Source organism: Clupea harengus, chromosome 7, assembly GCF_900700415.2.
Source record: "Clupea harengus chromosome 7, Ch_v2.0.2, whole genome shotgun sequence".
Classification (NCBI taxonomy): Eukaryota; Metazoa; Chordata; class Actinopteri; order Clupeiformes; family Clupeidae; genus Clupea; species Clupea harengus.
The window spans coordinates 8,555,076-8,579,849 of NC_045158.1; the positions used below are offsets into that span (position 1 = coordinate 8,555,076).

The 24,774-nt window shown below is 45.6% G+C and overlaps 1 protein-coding gene across 8 annotated transcripts in view; it reads left to right on the top strand.

Moving 5' to 3' along the window:
* The window catches only part of fbrsl1 (fibrosin-like 1), a 232,000-nt gene extending 214,397 nt beyond the window's left edge, over positions 1 to 17,603 (top strand). For 3 of the 8 annotated variants that reach the window (XM_031570371.2, XM_031570378.2, XM_031570380.2), the window contains 13 exons: positions 1,973 to 2,393; positions 2,540 to 2,805; positions 4,826 to 5,076; positions 8,510 to 8,560; positions 8,784 to 8,879; positions 9,959 to 10,030; positions 10,147 to 10,176; positions 10,305 to 10,376; positions 11,125 to 11,257; positions 12,368 to 12,451; positions 13,773 to 13,856; positions 14,726 to 14,981; positions 15,093 to 17,603. In XM_031570371.2, the coding sequence (XP_031426231.1) occupies positions 1,973 to 2,393; positions 2,540 to 2,805; positions 4,826 to 5,076; positions 8,510 to 8,560; positions 8,784 to 8,879; positions 9,959 to 10,030; positions 10,147 to 10,176; positions 10,305 to 10,376; positions 11,125 to 11,257; positions 12,368 to 12,451; positions 13,773 to 13,856; positions 14,726 to 14,981; positions 15,093 to 16,401 (3,125 nt within the window). In that variant the 3' untranslated portion in view covers positions 16,402 to 17,603. Of the gene's footprint in view, positions 1 to 1,972; positions 2,394 to 2,539; positions 2,806 to 4,534; positions 4,696 to 4,825; positions 5,077 to 8,509; positions 8,561 to 8,783; positions 8,880 to 9,958; positions 10,031 to 10,146; positions 10,177 to 10,304; positions 10,377 to 11,124; positions 11,258 to 12,367; positions 12,452 to 13,772; positions 13,857 to 14,725; positions 14,982 to 15,092 lie in introns of all 8 variants that reach the window. The other 5 variants (XM_031570377.2, XM_031570373.2, XM_031570375.2 and 2 more) reach the window with 5 other exon arrangements.
* Positions 17,604 to 24,774: the final 7,171 nt, after the last annotated feature.

The window sequence follows — 24,774 nt, forward strand, 5'->3', positions numbered from 1 at the left end:
GTGGCACTTTGACGCTGTCGGCAGGAATTCTGAAGGTAATTGGGATTGTGTTGCATTTCCTCGATGCTGATTAGGGTCACATTCCAATCAATCATGACTGCTCCTCATTACATGCCGTAGGAAGGCCACTGACAGGGCTGCCCCCGCGCCTGTCGGGCCAGTTTAATGAGAGGTGGGCTCGTCCAATCGCGCTGCACTTGCCGCAACCATTATATCCCATTAGAATCATCATTAAGATAACCCCCTAGCTCATTCTGCCCCTAAGTAGCGTTGCCCTACTCATCCAGTGGCCGGCCTCATACTAAGGGCTGGCCAAACACAATGTGTCTAGGAACTCGGTTTCCTAGGTAACGTCAGCGATGGGTGACATTAAACTGAGAATATTCCCCTTTTTACCCTCCTCCCTGTCTTTTCCTTTTTATTGAAAGCAGAGCCCTACACCAGACTTTTATTTTAACCTGGTATAGCACTCTATTTCACGACATAAATTCATTGCTTTTCTGACACCTATCCTGGTTATATTTTCTTTCAAAAGGCAAGGGGGGGAGACAAGTTTAAAACCTCAGCATAGCTTTTCATCACCCATTTATTGGTGTTAGAACCCTTGAAAGATTAAGTAGGCTCTATTAAGCCTTGGGATATTCTGTTAAAAGCTTTTGCATTTAACTCTCCCCGGCTTTTAGCAGCTGGCCGTAGCCATCGTTTGAGGCTAATGTGAGTTGGGACTTTGGAAGCATTTAGTTGGAGCTGTAGTGAGATGCCTGAAACCCAGGCTCTATGCTAAGTGTGTAGATGAGAGTCACTGATTGAGATGTTCTCTGGCTTTTTCTCTTGTTCTCATTGGTCTTTCACATGTGGCATCTCCCTCTTCAGCTTTGTTTTATAACCTGTATTGTTGCTGTTGAAGTACACATCTGTGTTTGTCAAAAAGGCCCGATTTGGTATAAAAACTCAATCTTTCGAGACAGCATGGCATCTGATTAGTGCTCTAGCCCAAAGAGGTATTGAATGTAACATGTAACAAAATGTCTCTTTAGCTTGAAGAATTATTTTGACTGTCATTATTCCGCAAATCCATCTCGCTCGCTCTCTTTCTTTCTATCTCTCTCTCTCTGAAGTGAAAATACCTTTTCCATTTTTTTTGTCTGTGACAATTCTATCCACTCTATGGTTTAATCTTTTTGAGAATAATCTTCCCTCTCATCACAATTCCATGCTGAGGCAAAGTTGAATAGGCAATGAGCTGCCTGTGTGCGAAAAAGCTACTTGTGCTGCAAGGGACCCCAGATAAATTGAGAACGAGGAAGTGTCGTCGGTTCAAAGTGCTTGGCAACAGCTCAGAAATCCCTTGAAAGATCTGGGGGAGGGCGAGCGCCAAAAGGCCGTGATAAGGGGCCATGATCTCTTTTCACAGCACAATTGAAACATAATTATTTCATGCCAGATTGTGTGCTCAGCAAAGCCCTGAATAGGCACGGCATTTAACTTTAATTAGGTGTGATTTATTCATACTGACTGGATCGCTCAGAGAAATTGGATCATCTGATTATAGTCAAGCATGAAAATGACCTGATTAAACACTTCATAAAACCTAGGGAGAAAAATAAAAGGGAGCCATGGGTGAGAGATGGAAGGGGTGATACAGTGGGGGGGGGCTGAGGAAGTAGACAGATGTGGAGGCATCTTTTTCTTCCTGTCCTATCTTTGTAGCTTTTTGGTTCATACATAGCACATGTTCCTCCATAGTAGACATCACCCCTTACACCCGCCCGCCTCCCAAAAAAAGCTTCTGAAAGACATCTGGTACCACACTGTCATACTGATGATTTGCAGAATCTTATGAATTCGAAAATGACGTTTTTTTATCTCCCACTGCAAGTGCAATTCCTCTTTGCGTTTCCCTGTTTTTGTTCTTCTTCTTAGCATTTCTTTTTGTCTCTGTCTTGGTGTGTGTGTTGCGTGATGTGTGTAGGTGTGACGACGAATGAGATTCACGTGTCCAAGACCTGCAGTTCAACCAAAGTCTCAGGCCTCCAGCGCAGCCAGGAGCAGAGCAACGAGGTGTCCTTTGCGCCGCCTGCGCCGAGCCCCACCCCTGCCTCTCCGCCCACCGGCTCCCCAGCCCCTGCAGCTGCCACTGCGCCGCCTCCACGGGTGCGGCCCACCCCGCCTCCGCCCCTGCCTCTGCCTCTGGCTCTGCCTCTGCCTCCGCTGAGCGTCAAGAGGGAGGCCGTTGCCGCACCGCCGCGCATCCCCACCCCGCCACTTCTCAGGACCCAGGGCCACCCCCCGCCACAGGAGCTTCGTGTTCCTCCTTCCCAGCACCACGCGCGGCCCCTGCATAACCACCCCATTCACCACTCGCTGCAGTACAACAACCTCCACGACATCAGGTGGGCGGCCCAGCTGTCAATCCGCCCTCTGGTAACCTACAGTCGTCCCTTCCGGCACTGTGCTAACTACCTTTTCTGTCTCTTTGTCTCTCTCTCTCTCTCTCTCTCTCTCTCTCTCTCTCTCTCTCTCTCTCTCTCTCTCACAGCAGTCACACCGGTGGTGTCAGCACCAGCCTCCCCCTCCCCAAACACCACCTTCCCCCCTCCCCCCACCTCAACAGCCTGCCTGCCTCCAACCCCAGCCTACACTACCAGTCTGTGGCTAACCTCTCTACCTCGCCCTTCTCCCTGCGCTCTCCTGCCCATCGCCATCCGGCCATGTTCGCAACCCCTGCCACACTGCCACCACCTCCAACCTTACCGACCAACAGCCTGGTGGTCCCGGGGCATCCTGCAGGCACCCCCTACCCAGGTAAGGAGATTGTCATCTCACCACTTAGCACACACACTAGCAGTCATAGCTTATCCCAGGCTTTATTATGTGCCCTTACAGGGTAAGTCTATTATTTCAGGTTTAGAAAATGATTATTAGAAATACTTATACCAACTTAAAGCAAGGGGTAAAAGCAAAATCAGTTGGCACAAACATTTTGTTTAGCAACAATTAGTTATTATCTTAGCTTTGACTTTAAGTAAGCATACAGGGTGATTGTATGCAAGTGCACTTCTTTGGAGTGTTTTTTTTGTGTGTGAGAGAGTAATATTTGCATACATCTGCTGAATTAGTGTAATTTGTCTAAGAGTATTACATGCCATGGTTTGGTGATCGTATTAGGTTCTTTGTAAAAAAAAATAACACAAGACATGGCTTTGGAGGATAGAATATACACAATAAGCCAAGCGAGTCAGCAAAGCTCAAAGGAACCCACATAATCAACAATGTGAACAGTTTTTCCTGCTGTGACTCAATTATAAAACTTCCTCTTTAAAATCAGGCCTAACCACAGTTATATGTCCGTCTGTAAAATCTTGTTTTTATTGCAAGCTCATTAAAGGGCTTAAATTCACTTCAATGTGGCTTTGTCATGAAAACATTTGAGTCTGGCTTCGTGCACTAGAAGCTCAGCTAATGATGTGGCTTAAAATGAGGTCCTCATGCTATTGCTATCCTAACCACTTTTATCCCATTGTATACAATGCTAATTATTGTGATATTCTTTGATGTGAAAGGACTTGAACTTTGCATCTAAACTTCAACTTTGCATATAAAATATATACTATACCTGCATATGTAATAGTGTAACTAAGTTTCTCCCAAGGTACGTCTTTTAAACCTTAAACCCCATGAACCGGTAAGTGCATTTAGGCGGGGCCTGATAAAAACCAAATGGTCTCAGTATTGAATTTAAAAATACAGAGTTTGCATTCAGCCCACTTTAGAACCATGAATAGACGATTTAACAAAACTACTCTACATTGAATGACTACATCAAGTTAAATCAGATCCACTCCCAATTAAATCAGATCCACTATAGTGCTCCAGATTACAAATTATTACAGTGTGCTAACTAGCTAGCGACTTACATCCAGCAGTATTAGAAAGCAGAAAAGCAATATCTGCTATATGACTGTCTATATAGTAAGGTCCATTGTTTGATACCAAATAGATGGTTGAGATGTGTAACTTTACTACTAGGTTACAATAAATTATTTCTACAAAATATATGGACATTAGTACATAAAAAGTTTCATGAATATTTTTAATTTGTAAGTACATTTTCATACTCCTATCTCCTAATGTAGTTCAGTAATGAATGCAACACATTGCAATACATTACTGCAGTTCCTCTGCACCCCAGTGCTTTTCCATTGGGATCAATAGCAATATCACAGATACACTTCGTTTCACTGTGCACTATGCTGTACTTTTTAGGGTATGTAAAGAAGTAATAGGACATGTAAAGAAATCTGACCTTGAATATTTTGAAGTGTGCAATGGAATAAGAGAGTGATCATAATTTATAAATAATAATAATAATAATTTATAAATGAGATAATTCTCTTACACGAGTCTTGTCCACATGTGTGTTGACACAGAGTTAGCCCTTTTAGAAGTAGGAATGGTATTCAAAGCAGGGCCTTGAGGGACAGACCGTGTGTGTTTTCTGCTGAGATGACTCTTGGTTCTTTCTTGTCTTCAGATACCAGCCTGTTGATATCATTCAACCAACCAATCATGTATTGCCAGCCTCATTCGGGGATTCTGATTGGCACATTGTCACAGGCAACTCTCTTACCACCACCAATGAGTCCTCACGTAGAAAACCCTCACAGCATGAGCTGGAGAAACAGAGAATGCCAGGTGACTACTTTTCACTTCTTTTCCTCGGCGCTGTTGTTAAGACTGACTGGCTCCCGTGCCCTTTCTTGTGTCTCCCTCTTCCCCCCCGTCCCTCTTTCCATTTTTTTCCCCTCGCTCTCCTTTCTTGCAGAGCATGACCTCCTGCGGCAGGAGCTGAACAACCGCTTCCTGGTTCAGAGTTCAGAGCGGAACAGGGGGCCCTCGGCATCCCCCCTGGCCCAAATATCCCTCCAGAGGGCCGAGTTTCACCAACACCAGCACATGCACCAGCACCAACACACCCACCAGCACACCTTCACGCCATTCCCCGCCGGCTTGCCCCCGGCGGCCATGATTGCTCCGCCCAATGCACCTCCCATGGTGCGTACCCCAGCCAGAAATGTGAGGATAAGTAAAGCTCCAGTACTTCCCCTACACCCCTTAAATGCACAACCCCACCCCACCCCCACCATCAACAACCAAGCCCCCAGACCACACCCAGTCTACCAGCCCAAACATCCACCCCGATATGTCTCAGTGACCACAACGCCCTTTTCCCCTACACACAGCCTCCAACACCCCCTTCCACTGAAATAGTTTAGAGAAAGCTCATCATCACACCAGCCTTCTAGTTAAAGTGTGAGAGTGTAGGGAGAAGGCCCAGTGCTGATGTTAATAAGAGCTCAGCTGAGGTCAGTTGTTATGTGCAGAGCTCACTCAACAATGAGCTGATTCGTTCCCAGGTCTGTGCGAGTTAGTTTGAAGACTGGATGTCAGATTAATCACTGTAAACATCTTTTACACACTCATCAACACCACAAGAGTGAGGGCAGCTGGCGCAAGCAAAAACTATGACCTAACTTAATTAGCTCGTTGCTCTGTCGACAAACCAACAAGTTTCACTGTGTCAAGCTAAAGGAGAACAGAACAGGGCGAGCTGCATTTTTTATTGCTTTCATATGAGGCAGCCTTTAAAATGTTTATGAACGCATTGATTTCCTCTGCCTTGTAAGAGAAACAAAAGGCCTGAGAACCAGATGTGCGTGGCGTGACTGTGGTTCAACTCGGGTCCCTATGCTCCAAAAAATGACAAATTCAAAGCCTGAGGTCGCCGTGAATGACTTCATTTTTTAAAGGATAAAAGCGATGACGTCACAGAGGGGAATGTTTTGATAAAGCGTAATTGCTTCCACACGCCCTCTGCCATCGGATCGCCAAAGGGGGCAAGCATTGGCAGGCTTTAATCAGAAAATTGAAGCGCGTAGTTATGTCTACCCATCATCCGCAAATGCACAATAGGCCTGCCGAGAATGTTATTCAGTCATTTAGGTTTAGTAATGAAAAGCATGCTTGTGCTGTCTCAGCACTGGGCCTAATACGACATAATCCATTCTGTCATGACCTCGGATGAAATGACCCAGGAGTCAGGAACACACTAAAGGCATTGTCGACCGGCGGCTTACTCAGCCATGTGTTCAAAAGTCAGGAAGCGCTGTCTCGGGTGTGTGTGTGTGTGTTCGTGTGATCTCAACGTGTCTCACATCTTATCGGCCCTCTTGCACTGCCCCTTTCCTTGTGAGCAAAGTGTGATTGCCCACCTTTTTCCAAGATGAAAGACCATTGATTATCGCTCTCGGCCTCGAATACAAGTTATGTCATTTCTCTGTTGATATCCGAACACTACACATTTCTGAAAGGCTCTGCAAGGCTTTTAATGTTACATTTGCTGTATAGCTAAATACATTGTTGTGTTAAAGGTGTTTTAACTTAACCAGTGTTCTTTTTTTCTTCCACAGCAAAAAGAATGGGTGCCTCTTGTTCAGAGCACAAATACTGTTAATGTGGTTACTTTAGCGCTGTGTTAGCACTGTTGGAAAGGCCCAGCTATGTGCATATTTAGAGCTCAATGTCGTTTCAACTCTGCAACAGCCTTTGGCTAATAGCTGTAATTAATGAAATTATGAATCCTCTGTATTTGTTTATTGTCGTACGGCCCTCCGGCAGCTGGTTTGCCAAATGGCAACACTGAGTTACTTTTCCCCCCACTGTCTCTGTAAAGAAATATTCTTAATTGTTTAAAGATGAAATATCCAGCTTTAATTATCCAAAGCTGTTTACAATAAATCTCTGACAGCGCTCGTAAATTACAAAGCATGAGGTTTATAGACAGCCATAAAGCGTGCTGTATTACTCCCAGAGTGTAAAACGTAAAACATAAAACAGTTCCTCTTGCTTCAGAAGGGATGGCGAGGTTTTAATGAGCTCGGAAGCTGAGCTCAGCATTTTTTTGTTATGTTTTTCCCCCTCTAGTCAATAGGGCGTCCCTGTGTTTGATTTGGGGCAATTATCGCCCGGCGCACACGGTGTCAGTTCGCGGCTAGGCTGCGGACGTGAAGGGCCCCTTGCTTCACTGGAGGCCTGTCGGACAGATCGTGCACAGGCACAGTCTTTCCACCCGACAGGCAGCCCTAGCTGGACGACACACACACACACACACAGACTAACATGCGTAGACACACGCAACAGAGACATACAGCAGAGGCTCTGTTCCACGTTTGCTTCCTTCTCATGTAAACCTGAGACTACAGTGCTTGCCAAGGCGGCTTTGTGAAAACACAGTCAGAAAGTGCCTGTAAATGGTTTGTGTATTTATGTAATATAAATGAGTTACTGTCAGTTGCAATTACCTCGTCTCCCGCGCCATTTCACCCCACCCCAACCCCCTCAAAAACAGCAGACGCGTATTGGCTTACAGGCAGTAGGACACACAAAGTCTCCATTCATAGATGGAAGCAGACATAGGGGGGGGGGGGGTTCTCCCTCTCCTCAGCCTCTCTGAGGGGGACCCTGTTGGAACGGCTGCCAGCGGCATGTGCTTGGGCCCCTGCAATCAAGAAACGTGCGCTGCGTGAAGCTCTCGTGGCCCCTTCCCCGGCTCCCCTCCGCTCCAGTTGGGATTATTCCATTAGCCTGATTTACCTTTGAGGGAAGCGCGCGAGAGCTAGCATTAAATCGCAGGAAATCTCCCCCAATAGGAGGAGCTTTAGAGCTCATTTCAAAACAGTCGGCCCCCAGATGAGCAAACTCTCCAGCCACCATGAGCCCTCTGCCCCCTCAGGTGGATTAGAACCTTCGTCTTTTTCAAAAGACCAGTGATGCAAGTGCCCCTTGGGGAGCACTACATTCTTGGAGTTTAAAAAATAACTCCCAAGGTTACCACTGCCTTATGTGGATTTTGATTGACAACCTTTAGCTCGTAATGGATCATGAGCTTGTTATATATTTTTTAGCTTTTCATTACTATTTTTAAAGCACATAGTACATCAGCGCTCACAGTACACTGCATTTAATCAGCACATGATTGATATTAATAAATAAGTGTGATGAATAGACTAGATAAGGCCGTTATTAAGATCAGTGGCATAAAACAGGCATAATTAGACACAGTATGCAGGATGTCCCTGGAGTGTGTGTGTGTATTTTGTTGTGGGGATTAATGGTGCCAAATGAATAAATCTGTGGAAAGGGAGACAACATGAGGGGTGCAGGTATTTCAGAGACCTGACAGAGTGCTCGGTTGCCACTGCCAGCTGCCGTGAGAATATGGGCTACTTTCATGTGATGCTCGTCTAATACTTTAATGTCTGTGTGCTCTGTTGAAGAATATTTGATAATACTGAGCTTCATCTGTTCTAACCCAATGCCAATTGGTATGCAAATCAACCACGTTTTCAAATGTTGTGTTCTATGTGGGGGTGGGGGCTTGTCTGGAGAAGTGTGATGGGAAATACAAATCTGACTTTTTTTTTTCTTGTCTTCTGCTTCTGTTTTTCAGTTCGACAAATACGCTCCAAAGCTGGACAATCCTTTCTTACGACACTCAAGCGTAAGTACTCTCAATATCTAAAATAATAATAATAATAATAATAATAATAATAAAAAAAAAGCTCGTCGGCAAGTCATGTTAAGGACATCATTCATCGTTACCTCTGCGTTGTGCGTTTTTCTTCATAAGAGGTCAAAATATACAATGGCTGAGAGCTGCTAACATGATGTAGTCGCCGTTGTGTGAATGAAACGTTTTTAATTCTGTTTGTCCCCATCCTCAGTTCTTCCCCTCCTACCCTCCCACAATGCCTGGGATGCCTCCCCTGCTGCCACATTCAGGACCCTTCAGTTCACTGCAAGGAGCCTTCCAGCCTAAGGTTGGCCCTCCTTTGTGTTTATACAGCACACTTGCCTGCACACACGCCCTCTTTCTCACTCACAAGTCCACAGGTACCCCTTTTAGTAAATGGCCACAGTCACTTTCACAAACCAAGGCACGACGGCATACTCGCACACTATTCCCCACATTCCATTCAAGGTTTTCATCGCGTTGCATCGTGAGCATGGAATTACAGGCATGAATGGCGCCAAAGCCCTTTTTTACTTTGCATTCTGTGTACAGGGAAAGCAGCTGCATTTGAACTAAAACAGCCCCAGATAAATCTGCCACGGCATCGCCTTCTCCTACCCCCACTCCCCTACTACCCCCCCCCCCCCCCCCCCCCCCCCCCCCCCCCACTCCCTTCTCCCAACCAATAATGGACTATGCAAACAAGGTCCTTAAGCTGCTGGGGGCTTTAGCTGCGTGGAGCAGCCCGCTCACTGGGAGATAAGCAGCCGTGGGGCTGGAGAGTGACGATCGGGCCCTGGCAGACGCCCAATGCCTCTGACCCTGTGTAAGCCACCAATCAAAGCTGGCCTAAATTCGCTGGCCTTATTCCCCCGCGGCTCCATTAAGACCTTTTGTGGCCGGCCTCCAGATGGTTAGAGCGCAGTTAGGCCCTCCATTCAGCACCTTAAGCTCTGCTGGGCTCCAGGCTGTGGCGCCGCCAGAGGAGAGAGAGAGGGAGGGAGAGAGAGAGAGAGAGAGAGAGAGCGAGCGAGGAAAGAGTGAGAGTGGCCGCCGTTCCAGCAGCCCATGGCTCTGGGATAGATTAAAGGGGCTGATCGCATCGCTGGCTCAAAGTCTGCGCGTGATTGGCTTGTTAGATTTGGCCCCTCGTTGATTTGTTTTTGGATCCCTGGATAAAGTTTGTCACGTTTTGTTTTTTTTTACTCTCGTTATACCATTGAAGCCAGGCAGTAAGAACTTAATTGACAAGAAAAACTGTTCTATAGATTTGAATGGATTTTGTTTACTTTGCTCACATTAAACTATCACCTTCCATCAAGCTCATTATGGGCTCTTTAGTTTATTTTTTTTCTGGTCTTTCTAACCCTCTCGTCCTGTCCTCAGGCCTCTAATCCCCTAGACGTAGCAGGTCGGCCTGGAGCCATACCTCACACTCTCCTGCAGAAAGATCCTCGGGTATGCTGGTGTCACTCTCACTCCCTCTAAATAGATCTTATTTTTATTCAGCGGCTACTTTCCCTGCCCCTGTTATTAGGCAGAGTTGATGGACAGGTTTGCTTGTTGTTTTCCAGGTACCAGATCCTTTCAGGACATCAGTAAGAGTAAGAGTTTCAATTTATTTCTCCCGCTCTCGCTCTCGATTTCTCTCTCTCTCTGTCAAATCTTCAATTTTCAGTTAATGCCCAGGTCTTTGAGCTAACTGATATCATTTTCCACCTACTCATTGCAGAAGCCTGGCAAATGGTGTGCGGTTCATGTACAAATCGCTTGGCAAATCTACCACCATCAGCAGAAGATGAAGGTAAGCCAGCTGAGCTTGCAGCTCAGGTGATAGTCAGGAGGTCAAACACAAGGAGAGTTGTAACTTTTTTTTCCTCTGGAGAAGCAGAGCTTACGAAGGGATTGTATGGCTTTTTTGTGTATGTGACCCGCTGGAAATTGTGCTATTGTTCACTGCTAGAGCAATCCTCCATAGCCCTCGCAGGATTGTCCACATGGGGTGCTGCGCCCTCACAGATCCCTCTGTGGGTGGTAATGTGGCCTTAAATGTGTTTTGTAGTGCTCAAATCTCATATGCTTTCACTTCCATCTTTGCACTCATGGTTCTGTTTTTCAGTTTATTTCAGTACCATTTCAGGGGCTTTAATGTTGCAATACTTTTTATGAGGACATCTCTTTCTCAATTTTTTATTCCTCTCCGTAAATGTATTCTCTCATCAATAAAGCCATTAGACTTCAGCACAATGGAGAGAACAAGAAAGGACGTTATTGTAATTCTGCGTAGCACAAGAACACTTAACAAACCATTTTCAGTGCAGATTACCATGGGTAATGTACCATTAGCCAAGAGTATGAGAGGCGAGTGGTCCAAAGCATACAGATGTTGTCCTCGACTCATATTTATTTATTTTAATCAAGCACTGACTCTGAATTCTTTATGAACACAATTTGACAACGAGTCCCATTGGTCCCTGGAGTGCTGTGTTATGCAGGCAAGCAGTAGGGAATGATGCAGCTCATTTAATACTCCTGTCTGTTGACCCCTGCAGCAGATGCAGCTTGATCCTCACAAACTCGACATGAACGGGAAGCTCGACCTGTTCAGCCGGCCGCCCGCCCCAGGAGTCTTTCCAGGATTCCCTTACCCCCACGACCTGGCACGACCTATGTTCTCCTCCACAGGTCAGTGGAACTCCTTTTCCTTCTTCTCGCCCTCACAAAGAAGTCGCAGCTTGACCCAAGCCCACTGAGGCACCCCCTGTTTAAAAAGTCCATCCTGGGAGCAAACGCACTGCAAACATGGAGTTTTGCCTGGTTATGTTGTTGTAAAATTAAGGAGGAAAACACCTGTTATTTCCTGTTCGTCTCAAGGCTGTCAGAGTGATTACTGTTACACCGAGCCTTGTTTGAGAGTGTCGGCTGGTAGGTCACAGCTCTGAATATGAATAACTTTCCTGTTATGGTCCTACCTGTGGTAATTGACTGTTGGCCCTGCGTTGAAGAGCAACACGAAGGCAGATGCCCTTTAGGTTGCAATTATGCAGTATTGTGTCATAAATGAGCTTGTAATTGGCTCTCCTGGTAATGATTCCAATAAGCAAGGGGAGAAACAACACACATTTTTTTTCCTCACACACAAGGTCAAGTCCTCAGACTTCAACAGGCTGTCTCTATCGAGTCATAACAAAAACTTCTTGCCATGTACAACCTCTACTCGCCCTCTGTTTGATGATACATGCATCAAGTGAATTTGTAGACAACTGAGGGGGGAAAAAAACATGTAGTCCCAGGGGATGAAAATCTACTTAATTAGCTTTGTTTATCAGCTTAACACACTATAATCTGTGAATTGCTAAACCCTTTATAGCCTCAGTTTTTACTGTAAGCTCAGCCTAGTTTACCTCAGCCCAGTAAATCACTGAAACGCTACCGTGGGGACTGTAAGTCACTGCCATTATGGTGGTGCTTACACTGACTGTAATCCAAACAAATTTCATTTTAAAAATCGTATGGTTTTAATTGTACCCAAGTTTTAATATATCCTCGGTTGATATGGCAGCGGTAGGCTTTTTGCTAGAGTGTGCTAGAAACTGATTCATTATGCATGAATTAGTCTGCGGCCATATTAAAACTAGCCCTCAAACATCAAGTTAGCCTTACCGAGGTACATCACAAAGGTGTATTACAATGCTTAGTGTACAGCTTCAATTACCTTAATGGTTACCATGGCAATGTCCATTGCATACCATTGCAACCTGTTAAAATGCTTCCTCTTCCTCTTCATATTCCTAGGTTCTGGCCATCCAGCTGCATCACCCTACGGGCCTTCACCACACCACAGTGGATTCCTGCCCACCAGCCACCTGGCAGGTAAGCGTAAGTAGACCAACTGTTTTACATCTCCTTCCACTCTCTTTTGGTTAGTATGTAGCTCTATGGGCTCACATGCCATTTGTGGTCAAGGCCTAAGATGGTTACAATAGAGAAAAGGGGGTTGATTTTTTTTTCAGATATAGCCACAGCTACAGGATTTTTTATTTTTTTTTGTAAGTATTCAAAATGTTCTGATTCATCTAGTCTATTGAACACAAGGAGAGTTCAAACGTTGAGCAGCACTCTCGAATGGAAATAGAAAAAGGAATATCAAAGGTGACATATTTATTGAGACAGCATGTATGTTTCAGTCACCTCTGGTACCATTCTAAATGGATGACTCTTTGTATTTAGTATTACATTTTTTACCAGAATGGCTTTGGCTCTCGGCCTTAAACGATTTTTTATAAAATCATACATTTTTCGCTCGCCTTGCCCCAGGGATTTTGCAAGGTTGAATTGGGTTTGTGCCGCCACTCAGCAAATCACACTTTACCTTGGGTGAGGCGGTTTCAATGGGCTCTTAAAAGTTTCCTTGGACCCATTCACAAAGCAAATAATTTGGACTGTTGTATTCTGTGGCTTTTCTTTCCCATCTGTGGCATTGTGTGGATTCAGGGCTGCAGGGTGATTTCACAGGATAAACGTCTGAGTCAATCCAATTTGAGTTCATAAACACCTGGTGCACCGGGGGTGAACACAGGGGAAATGATGACAGGCAGGCGCCAGGATTTTTTGGTGCAGAAAAACCATCCATTGAACTTAGATTAAGGAGAGGCTGAGACAAGATGCTACAGGCACAATATAGTGGTTTATTACTCTGATGTGCACTATATGTATTGATGTATGGATTGTTTACATAAAAGGTTTTTTTTTTTTAACTGCTGCCTCGTGTAAGGTAGGTAGCCATGAAGGTTTGTTTGAGGCTGTTTGAAAGATTGGATTTTTGCCACATGGTTAAATAAAGGATGTGTGAGAAGAGCTCTGACAAATGTGAAGCCCACTTTCAATTTGGTCAGGCCAGTATGTATCTGCCACAGCTCAGGATGTCTCACCCCAGCCCAGCTCAGTGCCTTCCCACAATCCATTGCTCCTCCTGCCACAGCTCCCCGCCTGCACCCTGTTAGGAGCGGGGCGAGACAGCTTCTGAAGCAGGAGCAGCCTACACAGAAAAAAGACAGGATAGGAAGGCTTTACTTAAAAAAAAAACAGAAAGGAAGAAAAAAGGAAATACCAGAGCTCGCTTGTAAGAGAAAAGCCGAGTGGAATGGTCCAACTCCTCCAGCCACCAACCCCTCGCTAATCCCTGTTTGGCATTTTGCAGATCCTTTTAGTCGCTCCAGTACCTTTGGCGGCCTCGGCAACCTTTCAAGCAGTGCCTTCGGAGGATTAGGCAACCCCTCGCTCGGTAAGCGCTCCTTGCCCCCTGTCCGCCCCGTGCCTTACGGCTAGACACAGTGGAGCTAAGCGTCAGACCACAGTGAGGGCGAGGAGGGGAGGGAGGGAGGGAGGGAGGGAGGGAGGGAGGGAGGAAGGAAGAAATAAATAAATAAAACAAAGGCACTTAGCTCTGCAAGAAATGCCAAATAACATCTCAGGAAGGAACAACAAGACAGGCATTACAGGCTAGCTACTACCCCCTTGCAGCCAGGACTTAATCTGACATCAGCATGGCCCAAACTCATTCTCACAGTCAAGCTGTTTAGATGCTACTTATGCATTAATTACTTTCCCTCAGTGTTCTTAGACCAGTGTGGAGAGCTGTCTCTTTTCCTCTCCCTCTCCCTCTCCCTCTCCTTCTCCCCATCTCTCTCTCACTCTCACTCCTTCTCTCTGCCTCTCTCTCTCTCTCTCTCTCTCTCTCTCTCTCTCTCTCTCTCTCTCTCTCTCTCTGCCTACCACTGCCAAGCTGGGCACCCTCTAGTGAAATCGATTTGAGTGAAATAGACTCTGCGGAATGCTGAGTCCTGGCTTTTCACAGCCCTCAACCCCGGAGGGCAATTCACTCCCTCTCCACTGAAAAGTCCTTGAGATGGAGTGAATAGAGAGCAGGCCACTGTTCCGTCATCAATACAGGTAGAGGGGGAAAGCCATTAACCTCTCAGTCTTTGTAAGCAGAGCTACAGCAAGAGCTCAGGACTCAAGACAAAGACAAGGCTGCTTTCTTAACTTCTCTCTTTCTGTTGGTCTGTCCGTCTTTGCAATTTTTTTGTCTTCATTCAGCTAGCCAAATGTGAGGGGCGCTCACATTCTATTTTTGTTCTTTCCTTCTCTAAGGCCCCAACAACATCTTTGGTCCAAAGGAAGGGCATGGATTGCCTGGCTTCGGCAGCCCCCACCATGACACCTGGAACCGGCTACACCGCACCCCTCCATCCTTCCCCACCCCTCCGCAATGGCCCAAGTCCTCAGATGTAGAGCGGAGCAACTCCGTCAACAGCCACGAGCGTGAACGGGAACGAGAGCGGGAGAAAGAAAGGGAGAGGGAGAAAAGGGACTCCTCCATTGGAAAAGAAGAGAAAGATAAAGACAGGTTTGTGTGAGAGAACCAAAAAAGGAATCAGCTTTGATAATTAACATTTAGCCTTTCACATGTTAATGCACCATTGTATTCACTGCCTGATTCTCCCATGTGTACCAACAGGGACTCCTTGGATCAGAACCGCCACTCCAACAGGTCCTCACCTGCATCTGCCCAAATGGGCTACCAAATCAGCAACCTGATCAGGTCCAACAGCCAGAACTCCAATGACTCAGGCCGCCACCACAGCGCAGACCGAGCCCGAGAAGCCGAGAAGAACTTGATCGAGCGCCACCGAGAGGCTACCATGCTGGGAGACATCAAGGTGAAGGAGAGCCGTTCCCCCGGAAAGGAGGTTCAGGAGCGCCGGTCCTCCGAGGATCAGTGCAAGCCTATTCACCGCTCCCCCTCGCCTTACTCCAAGGCCATCAACCTTGACACTGGTCACAAAACGGCTTCTGCCCCTCCTCCACAAAACAAGGATGTGGACAGGAAGGAGCCGCCATCCGAGATGATCCACAAGGTTAAAAACGACATGAAGATCAAAGAGGAGCGCAAGGAGGAGCAGGAGGTGATGGTAGTGGGGTCAGAGCCCTCCCCTCAGCCCTCGGTGCCTCCCCCTCCACCTGCACCTCCCGCCCCTTCTGGCCCCCACTCCCTCCACCCTGCGCTATCCCATCAGCCGCCTCCGCCCTCACCCCGTTGCAGCGACCTCCCAACCTCAGCCGCCATGCACGGCGTGCCCATGTCGCACTCGCTCCCTCTCTCCATGTCGGCCATGCACCAGATGGGCAGCCTGAACGTGCTGGATCGTGCCCGCATGGCTCCCTTCATGGGTGTGAGTCCTCTTGCGGCAGCAGGCCGCGAGCGTCTGCCCCACCCGGCCTTCAGCTGGGACCCGCTGCGGGAGGCCTACCGCAGTCTGGACCTGCAGCGGCGCATGGATTTCCAGCTGCGGGCCGAGCAGGCACAGCGCTTCCAGCCCGGCACCCCATATGAGGCAGTCGAGCGCAGCTACCGGGAGCGGGAGTCTCACGACTACGCGCACCACGAGCACCTGCTGGAGGTGCGGCGCGAGCAGGAGCGCATGCGGCAGCAGGCCGAGGAGCGGGAGCGCATGCACCTGCGTGAGGAGCTGGATCGGGCCCGGTTGCACCAGCTGCACCAGTCGCCCATGGAGGGACACCTGCCTCACATGCCCCCCTTCATGTCGCACCTTGGGGGGATGCCTTACCCGAGACTCAGCCCCTCCACCGGACATAACGGCCTTCTCAACCGCACCCCTCCCACCGCAGCGCTAAGTGCCCCACCGCCACTCGTGCCCTCGGGTAACGCCAGACCGTCCTCGCCCAGACGGACTACCCCACTCAACACCCAGGACCCCCGCGATTACTCGCCCTCCCGAAACCCCAAAGAGGTTGAGGCACGATAGCTTCAGTTGCCTGGATTGACTTTTGAGGGGAGTCTCTCCCTCTCCCATTCTGAAGACAGAATGCACTTATGTTCCTGAGTGAAAATCAAAAATGTCAGAAAATGAAAGAGACGTGTATAAATTGTACAAAGATTTGTACAGCTGAAGAAGCACACGCCATTATTTTATATGGACTTGGAGAGTAGAATGTTGGTTTGAAGAAAAAAAAGTTGAAACTCAAAGCATATGTTCATCAACAATTTAAATCCAATTTAAAAATTGATATTAATATATTAATCCAATTGTTCTATCATTTTTCGTGTGAAAAGTGAAATTATGAAATGAGTTTGTATATTTCCTATTATCTTTCCATGTATAGACATTATTTTTATGAATTTGCATATTGTTGCATTACAGTATGTCATACTTCCCCTCATCTATTCCTGTTCACTGTACGACCTAAATCACGTCCACAGTGGAGGCTGGATTTTTTTAAGAATTGTTTGGACAGTTAAATTTGCCCTACGGTACCTGACAGTTCTCAGTGCTAATGATGTAAAAAAAAATTACATTTAAGGTGGTTTTGTTCGCTTGGTTTGCCTTTGAGATATGCAGACAAAAGTGTATTATCCCTGTTTGGTTATTGTAAAGAAAAAAAATGTAAATATCTTGTTGATATTCCTCGAGACGAAAAATTACAATGTAAATTTACTAGGCTTTTTAAATGTTTCTAGAAAAACAAAATTCTACAAAATTGAAACCACTTCCGAAATGAAACCATGGTAACAGATCAGCCACTGCAATCAAAAAGAAGGCAAGCGTTAAAGCGGGGGTCATAGAATGATGACATGCAATCTATGCAACAACGCATTTGAAGACCAGAATGGAGTACAACCTGCAAGTGATATTGGGAATATTTTACAAGGAACCTGGATTACTGACATCCATCTGTTTTTCAAACAAAGGATTATAAAACCGAACTAGAGACTGCCTCCGCCAAGACAAACTTTCATAGAATCAAACCAGTCTTGCAGCCCCAGAGAACTTGAGAGGAGATTGATTGATTGGGCGGCAATAGACTTTCTCTGTCGACCTTGTGGTGTTGTGCAGTTTCTTCTTTTCTTAGACTCTTGTATACAAAAAACAAGTAGAGTTTTAGGCGTGCAAAAAATGAAAATGAACATTCATGGTTTTAAAATGTACGGAATAAAGGTTGGACCTTATATCTGCAGACTGTCCGGTGCTTTATTTGATGTGCTCCTACCACTAGCAACACTGTCCTTAGATTAGAGCTTGTACTCAACACCCATGCTCTATCAGTTGTACCAGTAGACACCAGCAAACTGAAGTTAAACGCTAAGATGATGTCCCTGACCAAACATGTAGTACACCAATTCTGGTCATCTGGAAAAGCTATGAATGTGCTTACTTTCTTTATTAGAGCGGTATCCAATAGCTCGTTCATATTTTATTTCCAATTATTATCATTTTAGTCTGACATTTTCATGCAATAAGGTCTAGTCTTCCTTGCGAATCGATGAGATGTGGGGAGAGGGAGAAGGACTAATAGGACATTGATTTTGTGAGAAAGCAGGTTTTGAGTGTTTGTGTTGCAGGTAACCGTTATTGACTCACAGGCGAGCGGTGTATTGACCTGCGGTCTGCACTCATTAACAGAGGCAGGCGATCGGATGTGAGGGGAGAGAGAGAGAGAGAGAGAGAGTGCCTCCCCCACCACCTCCTCCTCCTCCTCCTCCACTCTCTTCCACTCTCATGCTCGTGTGTGTCTAATAAGCCCAGAAGGCCCTCTAGTCTCTCTCAAACAGGAAGAGGAAGTGTAGGTCAGCACTGCTATGGCCCATTATCCATCCACCTGGTTCTGGCTCCACTCTCTCTCTCCATCTCCCACTCTCTCTCCCTGTCTCTCTCTCTCTCTCTTGTGCTGCCTCTCTCAGTGACTGTCCTGAGACCCACTATCCATCCTTCTAATGCCCTCTGCGTTTCCCATCTGTTTCTCGGCCAGCGTCCCGCCTGGCTCCCATCCCCGGGTATCAGAGCGTAATGACAGCGCACATCAAACCTCAGAGGTCATTAAAGGATGTTATTGAAAATCAATGTCCCCCTGTGTCTGGCAGACCTCTAGGCACAGTTTTTTGTGTTAAAGGAGAGGTGGGGGGGCTTGTGGACTAGATTGCCAGCCGGAACAGCAGAACAGTGTATTGGGAAGATTTAAATCACGATCACTTTCAATTTGGGAGCGATGTAATTGAGCCACGCAGTGTGCAAACGGGAGCTGGTGTTTACGGCACTGAGCCTGGCTTTAATGCCTGTGCTTTCGGGGCCAATCATTCAGTCCGAACAGACAACTTACCACCAACCTGTAATTGCAGAGTGCTTTTTCACTGTTGTTTACCTCCGGAAAATGCTGCCTCCTTCCTCCTTCCCCACTGCATCAAGCTTTGTTTGCATGGAGTCACATCCAGACGTGTTCTGTACAGAGGCCCGAGACTCCATCGGTTTCGTTTATTGTGTTGCAAAGCTCGATTTCTTTTTGACCTTTTCAACAAATCAATTTGTGGTCAGTCTTGGCAGACATTACATTTCCTACCACTGCAAATCTTTGGGTTTGGGATTTTATTCACGTTTAAAAAAAAATCTAGTCCTGATGCAGGATTTTCAAGCTCAAATGTCCCCACCAGACATAAAATAAACAAAAAGATATTTCTGCTGTTGCTATTTTTTTTTTTAGCAAGCTAATGTTTACCATCCCTGGAATATCCCTGTGAGGGCCATTGCATTAGTTCCCACTTAGAGAATGTTTTGCAGTGGAGATTGGTAATGAGGCTGGAGCTCAATGATCGTATTCGAATTTCACCAGGCACCACGGGACCTACAGATTTTGGGAGGTTCCGCTCTTTGAGCAAGCCCATTAAATAGCAGCACTGGTCCACTGCTGTTTCCCTTCAGTCAAATCAGCCAAGCAAAGGCCAAGCCTGTGCTAAAATGTTCAGCTAAGAAAGACTGAAAATGCAAAAACTGTAGAGGTAGTTTGTGCACTCTCATTTACCTAGTCTTAGTATTTATGTGCCTTACTGTGTATTTGTAATTAACATAGTAACATAGAGTTGCATTACTCTAGAGATACCGTCATAAATCTATCTATATATCATTTTATCTCCTTTAAAGGTTATGTATGACCATTATTCAATTCCCTCCCTAATCTTTTTATAGGTCCCAACGTCAACAGATCAACAGCTGACATTTTCCAGGCCAGTCGCGTCAGTGGAGCTTTGAGCTGAAAGCCGCCCAGACGGTGTCAATTCCAGTCAGCAGTGACAAAGTGCTGGCTAATGTCTTTGCACCTCCAGTCCAGTGGCAAACGCTCCCTCTGTCACGGCCTGTCGTAAAGCAACACACACACGGGGGCCAGAAGTGTCAAATATAAATCAACACATTTCAAAACAGAAGTCTCTATGAGCGTGGGGTAGGGTAGGGTAGGGAAGTAGTGGAGCTGGGGGCAGAAAAGAGACAGGGGAGATCGGGTGAAGAGAGATGCCAGTCAATTTATTTCTCTTCCTCCACTTTCATTCATAGTCATTTATTCACTTTATGAACCCCCCTGCTCACACTCTGGCAGCATTATGTATACTCGAGCTGTGCAAAATGGGGGAAAAAGGAAACGTTTGTGCAGCTGGGTGCAGCTGGCAGAGGTAGTCTCTTCCCCGAGAGGAGGTCGGAGAGCCTGGCATGGCGCCCTCGCCACCCTGTGCTTTGTGTGGGCCAGCGAAGTGGAGAGTGAGGGGGAGGTGGAGAGAGAGGAAGAGGCCCCCCTCAGAAGCTCTTGAGAGTGAGAATCTTGAAGCAGATCGTATGCACACAAAATCCCTTCCAATTTGGCACATTCAGAGCACACAATTAGTCATTGAGACGTTAAATCAAATGTGCCTCCGTGTTCGAATCAGGGAGGGGAGGACATTTTGCCAGCTGGTAACAACACGACACGCTTGGACGAGCCAAAAGTGTACTTTATTTAAATATTAAACTTGTCTTGACAGTATTCCTCTGGAGTTCTGTTAGCACTTTGTCTGGCCCACTGTTAGTGGATTGCCTCAGAGCTATTTGGCAACGACCAAGATTAAAGATTCTTTTCAGAGCTGCAGGAGGGGAATAAAGTCTTACTCCACCAACGTGTGATGTTCTTAAGCATTTACACCACTTAACTGTTACAAGTACACATATTTTATCTGGCAGGGATCTCATACAATTTTTGCAAGGATGACAGATGACTTGGTCGTAAATCTCCAAGGTTTGAATGAACATACAGTACATTTGGCAAGTTATCTAAGAACGTGTGTTTTTAAGAAGTTAATTTAATACAGTCGTGGCGATTGAGAAAGAGCCATTAGTTATTAAATAAATGAGGAAAATGCTGGAACATTCTAGTTCAGATTGTGTATGTTGCGAGATTTTCTTTGCTTTTCAAACACACTAAATCCAACTGAAGAGTTTGTTACTTCATAATCCATTTAACCTCTCGAGTTCATCTTTAAAATGTTCCATTGCACTAAGTGTAGTAGTCATGACAATGTCATTGATAGTCTCTTTTGCACCAGTGCCAAAGCCAAACATACCATGAAACCGTTGAACGCAAAGACATTGGATATTCAAGCAATGTCTCAAGCTACCGTTCATAATCCTCCTCTGTAAAAGCTGCAAAAGCTCTTGTTAGTAATGAAGGGGAACATTTCAGTAGTGTGTTTACAGTGCTCCTTGTACTTAACATAACACTACCTTGGTGTTTTGTCTGAATACAATAGCTAACCCAAACACAAAGTTCAGTAGGGAAAACTATTTGTCTCCACCGGCCAGCAAAAGTGCTCCCTGTGCAGCACATTATCACCAAAGAAAATGGATCAATTACAGTAAGCCTTTGTCTGAGACTGACCGACTATTTTCCTGCTCTCTCCATTTTTTTTTAAGTTAGCAACACTTCCTGATTCCATCAAGTTGTGTGAGAACTGGAAGTTCAACCTCGTGAATGATTATGAATTTATAGATAACCTACAAATGGATAAAACTAGCTGTGTAGCTGTTGTTTAGACAAACCTTGGCATTCAATATACCTTGTACTATATAACGGCTCTGGATGTGTTTTGCTTATCAGTCCCCCTTACTTGTAGTTTCATATTATCTAGTTCCAAGATTTCTGTGGATATTTTAATCTATTTTTTTTCCATTCATACTGCTAAATACACTATTATGTTACTATACACTGTTATGTAAAGTAAGTTGTCATTGTCTGCTATGCATTTAGGCAAGAGGAGTTTGTGGTTTCTATGTTGATACAGGGTGAATTGTTACTTTGAAAATACAAGACAAAAATATCGTCCTTTGAAATGTTCAGTCTGGGGCTCTGTTCACTAGCCTACTGAATAGCTGTTGTACTGCCAGCATGTGTACACAGTCCATTGTGTTCTGGGAAGTGATCTCCTGTTGATTCGCTGAGCGCACACAGCCAGCATGAATTCTTAGCCAGGTATTATTCATGAAGTTCACATCAGAAAACCCCCAATCACATATACAGTAAGGGTGCTGGAACAGTTGTTTTCAAATGGAGAGAAATCAGCAACAATACAGACTGCTTGGGTGCATTCATGTTAGGAACATGGTGCAGCCCAACTTCATTCAGTTCTTGTCCCTGTGTTTGGCACCGTGTTTTTTTTAATGTTTTCACACCATTTCTGTCTGCATTGAATGCAATAATTTGACTTAATACTTTGTGAAGGAAAGAAAAACATCCACTGGCATAGTACATTGTGTTCATGGCCCACTATCATTCTGCATTGAGCACAAAGGGCCTATTAGAGCCGCACAGACTGCCAAAGACTGGTTCTCCAACCCTCACTCGGAAAACCTTAAATAGATTGTTCCCTGATTGCTAAAGCCATGACATTCCGCAGGGCTGACATCACCGGAAACTAGATAAAAATGTTTGTTATCGTCTCGTCTGTTTTTGTTGTTGTATATAGACGCTGTTCATTACAGTTAAGTCAGTCGCAGTGGGAGACGACCTTCAGTTCATCCTGAGCATTAACGTGTGCGTTGTTGTATTTCGTATGAATCGCCTGGTCTAGTGTCAGCTGGGGAGCAATATGGGTGCAGACTAATAAAGTGACAGCAGATGACTTAGGAAACCAGAAACATGCAGCATTCCTCTCCTGGCCGAGAGAGATTGGGGGCCTGGACTGTGTAGAAGGCCTGTCTGGCAGCGTGCTTTGAAAAAGCACTTATCTAGTATCTGTGCAGGAGCACACGATAACACTCCCCTATCTTATCTCTCTCTGTTCGTTAATGTCACAGCTTAAGGGCTGTTTCCCCACTTGCACCAGGACCTGCCGAGTGGATTGTTTGCAGATTAGCCAATGCGGGCCTTTGTAAGCTTGGACGACAGACAAAAAAACACACCCCAAATGCCTTGCCTGCCCTGCAGAAGTTCCCATGTGTACGTGCAACTGCCCACTGTTTGCTTAAAGTGGTGATAGGATCACCCGCCTGAGGAAGGTAAATACAGTCTACTGTATTCGATGTGATGAGGCATTTTTAGAATTGCCCCTTACACCAAACATGACATACAAAAACACAGAAGTGTAACCATTAATTATTTGACTTCCATTTGATAGCACTGCCACGGAATATTTTCAGATAAAAATAACTCTGATGCATCACATGATGTTTTGAGGAAACAAATCACAATAATCTTGCTATGGAATAAGGAACTGCCATGCTCCATTGACTTCAGACATCTGGCTATCTCTCCCTACCCTTGGCTACACAGTGGCTCACTCAGCGGTTGGCTGGGGCGTTGAAGGCCAGCTATTTAGCACATCAAAACAACAAGTACCGATATCAAGCAGGCCCTGTCCATGGCTTGTTGCTGTGCCGCCCAAGAATGTCTCTTATCTGGCTCTCGGTTTGTCGGTTTAAGTTGCCAAGCAGATGCCCACATTCTCTCCTGCGTGTTGCACTCTGGGAGAGGTGTAGCCATGACAGACAGGTCACGTTGAAATGGCAAGAAGGATTTAACTCTTGGAGGGATTTTCTCAAGGAAGGAGTACAGGGAGGGGGAGAAAAACTACTGGACAAAGAGATGGGTTGCCAGAACTGTCAATGCTGTAGTGGTGTGTGTCACCACGGTTGTCAGGAGCTAAACACATTCCCCCTTAAGCTGTTCCTGCAACTGATCATCTTTCAGTCTCTGAAACAGCCACTACAGCCACTACACACCACACACAGACACACGTACGTGCACACACACACACACACACACACACACACACATACACATACCACTCCCTTCTTTGTTATTAGCATTGCCTCTATTGGAGTCAGCCTCATTTAGGCAAGCTGCGTGCAATCAGGACCTGTTAATTCCCCACATAGTCCGTGCTCATTGTTGTTACTGAATCCTTTTTAAATGAAAAGTTGAGGTGTGGCATAATTATCTATCTGAGGTTATTATGAAATCCAATATTACAATGTAAGTGATTTTTATTTCCTTGTAATCTTTCTCACCCAGCCTAAAATGGGGCGTTTTTTAAAGTGCGCACAGGAGGCTTTGAAGGCTCTGGCATTTTTTAAATGAAGTGGATGGGGCCTCAGTGCTCTCTCTCTCTCTCTCTCTTTCTCTCTCTCTCTCCCTCTCTCTCTCTGAACTCTCTCTGTCTGTCTCTCTCGCTCTTTTGTCTTTTGATTTCCACCGCCAGGGCCTGAGCACAAGAGACACAGGGGATTTGTCAGTCTGTGATCACGGAGACCCTTTGACAAATGAGTGAATTTGGCAGGAGTGGCAGAGTTAGGGCTCTAGGCTCTGTCTGTGGAGTGAGAGATTGGCCTCGTGTTCCTGTAAATGTAAGAATTCAAAGTAAAAATCACTCACACAATGCCATCTGTGGACGCTATGAGATTCTGTAAAATGAGACCAATATCTGTCCGTTTGCCCCAGAGAAATCATTGGTTTCACATGTACTATATGTATTCGTAGACAAAAAAACATATCTGCCTTCTTGTTGCAGGATCATATCAAGTGTATTTTCACCTCATGGCATGGAAATAAGAGGCAGTCTTAGCTGTCAGATCTGGGCGGAACAACAAATACTAATATAGAAGACACAGAGCACTGCATTATACCACAGTCTTTATGTTTTGGTAATAAGGTTATTTTCTGACATGACTGGTGAATAGGTTGTGGTGTATCTCTTTTGGTTTCTGTACAGCATAGTGTCTGAATAAAATAACACTTTACTGAGCATTATATCAAATATCCACAAATGGATATTTTACAGGTGTAAGGAGCTGCAGTTGTACATGAAACCATCCCAAATGACAGCAAGCAGC